General features: G+C 56.8%; 1 protein-coding gene across 1 annotated transcript; it reads right to left on the reverse strand.

Moving 5' to 3' along the window:
• Nucleotides 1-21: 21 nt before the first annotated feature.
• On the reverse strand, nt 22-5,204 carry LOC104913736 (caseinolytic peptidase B protein homolog). Its single transcript, XM_010721199.3, has 5 exons — nt 5,115-5,204; nt 4,013-4,068; nt 3,729-3,773; nt 559-720; nt 22-293 (listed from the first exon to the last, which is right to left on the reverse strand). Exons 3-5 carry the CDS (start codon nt 3,753-3,755, stop codon nt 231-233), a joined length of 252 nt encoding a protein of 83 aa, XP_010719501.1. The 5' UTR covers nt 3,756-3,773; nt 4,013-4,068; nt 5,115-5,204; the 3' UTR covers nt 22-230.
• Between the last annotated feature and the right edge of the window lie 6 nt (nt 5,205-5,210).

Genomic DNA, 5,210 nt, shown 5'->3' on the forward strand with positions numbered 1-5,210 from the left:
CCACGCCATCCCATCCCACCCCCAGCCAGGAGATGTGGGGCAGAGCAAGCTTTGGTTTGACAGCACAGGATCACTCATTCTGTTGATTAACAACGTAAAAGAGGGAGAGAGAAAAAGGAGGAAGAAACGAGCTGCTCCCCAGGCTGTCTCTCCCCTCGATCTGTCTCCGGCAGCACATCTCTGCCACAATGACACAAATCCTCGTTGGGTGCTTGAGATTAACATTTGGGTTATTGCCCTGTCAAGTGAGCGGTGCAGGAATTGATTTCACATTGAGCTGCCGCCGCGATGATCTATGCAAGAAAAATGGCCTTATTAATCCTTAAAAAAGAAAAACAAAACTCCACGACAACTCCGGAGTTTGTTTGCCTGCCGGGATGGACGGGGAAACCTGAGGAATGAATGGGAAAAGCTGCGTGCGTGGGGCTGGGAGGAGGGCGGTGAGCAGCGCTGCCCCGCTCGTCTCCTCTCGTGCTCCTTGGTCGCAGGTGCTGGGCACAGAGAAAAGCCTCCGGAGCAGCATAGAGCCACGGCAGGGCTGCAGAGCCCTGCGCTCACCTCATCGAAGAGCTGCAGCATGATGGTGAGCACGTCCGGATGGGCTTTGTCCACCTCGTCGAAGAGCACCACGGCGTTGGGGCACTGCCGCAGCTTCTTGGTCAGCTGCCCGCCCTCCTCGTGGCCCACGTAGCCCGGCGGGGAGCCGATGAACTTGGCCACCTGGGGGGGGAGGAGAGGGTGTGTGAGAGGAGAGCTTCGTCGTGGACAAACGGAGATCTCCATCCTTTGCAGCGCATCCTTCCGGAGCGAGTCTGAAGGAGAGCAAGGGGTGCGTGGGGAGCGAAGGGTGGGGAGCGGCCGCGCGGAGGACATCCGTCCTCCATCGGTAACAACTCGTCTGCTTCCCACTGTGATCACACGGGGTGCAAAAGCGGAAGACAGGAGAGTGCTCCTGGCAAGGGAAACGCTTTTGCAAACGTGGTGAGTGAGCTTTCGCAACTCCCAGCGCTGTCATGCGCTCGCAGAACGGCGAAGGTTGGAAAAGACCTTCAGGATCCCCAACCCCAACCCATCCACTGAGTGTGGCCTTAAACAGAACTGCAGAATCACAAAGGTTGGAAAAGAGCTCCAAGATTCCCAACCCCAACCCATCCACTGAGCGTGGCCCTAAGCAGAACTGCAGAATCACAAAGGTTGGAAAAGACCTCCAAGATCCCCAAATCCAACATACCACGCCCAATGGCCCTGTCCCTAAAGTCATTATGGTTGGGAAAGGCATCTGAGATCCCCAAACTCAACCCCAACCCATCCCACTGTGTCCACTGAGCGTGGCCAAAACAGAACCGCAGAATCACAAAGGTTGGAAAAGTCTTCCGAGATCCCCAAATCCAACACACCACGCCCAATGGCCCTGTCCCTAAAGTCATTATGGTTGGGAAAGGCATCTGAGATCCCCAAACTCAACCCCAACCCATCCCACTGTGTCCACTGAGTGTGGCCCTAAACAGAACCACAGAATCACAAAGGTTGGAAAAGAGCTCCAAGATTCCCAAATCCCACCCCAACCCATCCCACCGTGTCCGTCGATCACATTCCTCAAGAGGATCATAGAATCATTATGGTTGGAAAAGGCATCCAAGATCCTCAAACCCAACCTCAATCCGTCCCACCGTGCCCCATTGACCATGGCCCTAAACAGAGCCATAGAATCATTAAGGTTGGAAAGACCTCCAAGATCCCCAAATCCTACCCCAACCCATCCCACTGTGTCCACAGATCATGGTCCTGAACAGAACCATAGAATCACCGCAGCTGGAAAAGGCATCTGAGATCCCCAAACTCAACCTCAACACATCCCACCGTGTCCACTGGCCACGGCCCTAAACAGAACCACAGAATCATTGAGGTTGGAAAAGGCACCCGAGATCCTCAACCCAACCCCAAACCACCCCCCTGTGTCCACTGGCCACGGCCCTAAATAGAATCGTAAAATCGCAAAGGTTGAAAAAAGACCTCCAAGATTCCCAAATCCTACCCCAACCCATCCCAACGTGTCCACAGATCGTGGCCCTAAACAGAACCATAGAATCACTGCAGCTGGAAAAGGAATCTGAGATCCCAAAACCCAACCCCAACCCATCCCACCGTGTCCACCGGCCACGGCCCTAAATAGAATCACTATGGTTGGAAAGGCCTCCCAGATGCCCCAACCCAACCCATCACACCGTGCCCAATGACCACGGCCCTAAATAGAATCATAAAATCGCAAAGGTTGAAAAAAGACCTCCAAGGTCCCCAAATCCAACCCCAACCCATCCCACTGTAACCACTGACTGCGCCCCCCAGGTGCCACATCCCCACGGCTCTGGGACACCTCTGAGGACCCTGACCCCACCTCTCCCTGGGCAGCTGTGCCAACGCATCACCACTCATTGGAAGAAGAACTGTTCCCCAGTCTCCAGCCTGACCCTCCCCAGCCTGAAGCTACGCCCCATAGCTCCTGTGGGTCAGCCTGTCCAGCCGGGTGCAGAGGCAGCAGAGCAAAGCCCCGAGCCCTCAGCATCACCACAGCCCCCCTGGGGTCTCCCCAAGCAGAGCCCCCACCCCAGCCATCAGCGCAGGGCCGCCCCCGGGGCCGCTGCTCCCGGGCTGACCTCCCGATCCTTGTTTGCCTGAGAAATTTATATCGCCCCCGATGCAATTCTCTGCACGATCCCTCCCCTCTGCTCTGCCTCCCGTCTTTGTCAGGGCGCTGTGTTTTATGGCTCGCATTTTACGCCGCTGCTCCCGACTCCTTCTTTGCACTGAGTCATCGGCGTCGCTTTCTTTTCCTCCACTTCTCACTGATGCCGGGCAGCACCCCGGCACCGCGGCCATCCGTCAGGGCAGACGTGAGCACCTGGCTGTTCTCTGCGCTGCCCTCCTCGCTTCTCTGCTTGAAGGCAGTGCTCTCCTCCTCCTCCTCCTCCTCCTCCTCCTCCTCCTCCTCCGCACCCTCTCCAAAAGCGTGTGGGGCTGCACACGGTTGGTTTTTCACCCACCAGGACCCCCAGGTCCTTCTGCCCAGTTCTTCTCCCACTCCGCACGCGATGTCACTGATGAAGATGTTGAAGAGCCCCAGGACGGACCCTTTGGGGACAGCACTCAGCACCACCCCCACCTGAACCTGAGCCGCTGGCCACCCTCTGACCACGACCATCCAATTCCTTATCCGCCAAAACATCCAACCCTCGTCTCTCCAATCCAGAGATCAGGATGAGGTGGGAGGCCATGCTAAAAGCCTTGCCAAGCGCAGGTAGGTGACACCAACCAGCCTCCCTTTGCCCTCCGTCACAGAGGGCTGCTGGATGGGTCAGGCACGACGTTCCCTTGGTGAAACCACGCTAACCGTCTCAGATCACCAGCTCGTCCCTCCTGTGCTTTAACATCTCTTCCAGGAGGATCTGTTCCATGTCCAGGACGGTTCCATCCCAGTCAGGAGCCCGGTGCTATTTGCAGCAGGTGGGGGGTCAGCCCCCCAGCCCCCCGCGGAAGAGCCGGGACAGGTGGGACACACATCCACCTCTCTGCAGCACCACCAGCTGGGAAGGAGGGCTGACGGAAAACCCCACGCCCCGGTCCTGTCCTCCTGCTGGCTTCTGCCCACGCCGAAGCCGCAACACCACCTGCTTTGCCAGCCCCACGCAACCCCAAAGCCCCCAACCCCATCCCCCAGCCCACGGACCGACCTCGTGCCTCTCCTGGAACTCCGACATGTCCAGTCTGATGAAACCCTGGAAGAGAAAAGAAGCACAGCACCTGAGTCTCCACGCAAACGCTCCAACTTTTGGAGTTCTCCAGAAGGAGGTGGCAGCATGGATGGACACGCTCCTGTCTGCTTCGTCCTCAGGCCGAAGCTTTCAATGGAAAACCCTTCCACGGAGAGCAGCTCAGCCCGACGCTGCCTGCAGACGTGAGGCTGAGCTCTCACTCCGGCACACATTCCCACCAGCAAAAGGGAGAGGAGCTTTACCTTCTTCACATCCTTGTGGATGTACTTGGCTGTCTGCTTGGCCAGCTCCGTTTTACCTGTTGCAAACACAAGCACACGGTCAGTATTCCACCTCTGTGTTCTACCCTCCTGATAAGGAATTTCAGGGAAAGGATGGGATGTTCTTGATGCCTCCATCAGCTGAAAAATGGCTGACACGAAGACGCGTGGGGCATTTCGGTGTGTGCACACTTGGTCTTCCAGACACCCCCACCCCCAGGCCCACACAGCACATCGCTGATACAACGCAGCTCCCCGCTGCTTCGCCCCCCTGTCTCGACATCCACTCACATCTCATTTCAAGATCCATTCGCATCTCATTTCAGGATCCATTCATCCCTTATTTCAATATCCATTCATACTTTATTTCAATATTCATTCACATCTTAACTCAGTATTCATTCACATCTTATCCCCTGCCCTCGCCCAGGCAGGAGAAGCGCCGGCGTTGCTTTGAATGCCACCACTTGGTTCCTTCGAATCTCATTGTTTTTTAATTTTTTTCCTCCCCCCCTCCTCTCCCCCCCCCCCACCAAGTAAAACTCATTCTGCCCGTCTCATGAACCAATCCGCCGTCACGCTGCTCGAGGAAAATATCATCAGCATCAACAGGACGACGCTGCTGCAAAGCGAGCAGAGCAGAAGCGGATCGGGTTTGCGAGCAGCCCATTCCTACCCACAGCTCCCACCCACGAGGGGTCCCTCTGGGACAGCAGGGCACTGCTCAACCTGCGCCCCTCTAAGGGGAAAATGTTCTTTTTGGAGCTGGGATGAGCAGCGTGAGGGATGCGGATGGGTGCCTGCGGGCCCACGGGCAGCACCTGCAGGTGGTGCGCAGCCCTTCGTTGGGATGGGTTTGGGATTTGGGTTCGGGTTGGGTACGAGGGAGAATTTCTCCTCCAAAGGGTGGCCACGCACTGCACAGCTGCCCGGGGAGTGGGGGGATCCCTGGGGGTGTCCCAGAACCCCGTGGCACTGCGGGATGCACTGGGAATGATGATGGGGGTTGGATTTGAGAATCTCAGTCTATCGCAACCTTTGTGACGCTGTGGCCGTGTGCAGCTCTGCATCCCGCTCACGTTACCTATCCCAGATGATCCCAAGAAGAGGAAGACCAGCGGGTGCTCCTCGTCGTACCAGCCGTTCTCCTTCCTCCGAATAGCTGCCACAGAAACAAAAG

This window comes from Meleagris gallopavo, chromosome 20, assembly GCF_000146605.3.
Source record: "Meleagris gallopavo isolate NT-WF06-2002-E0010 breed Aviagen turkey brand Nicholas breeding stock chromosome 20, Turkey_5.1, whole genome shotgun sequence".
Lineage (NCBI taxonomy): Eukaryota > Metazoa > Chordata > Aves > Galliformes > Phasianidae > Meleagris > Meleagris gallopavo.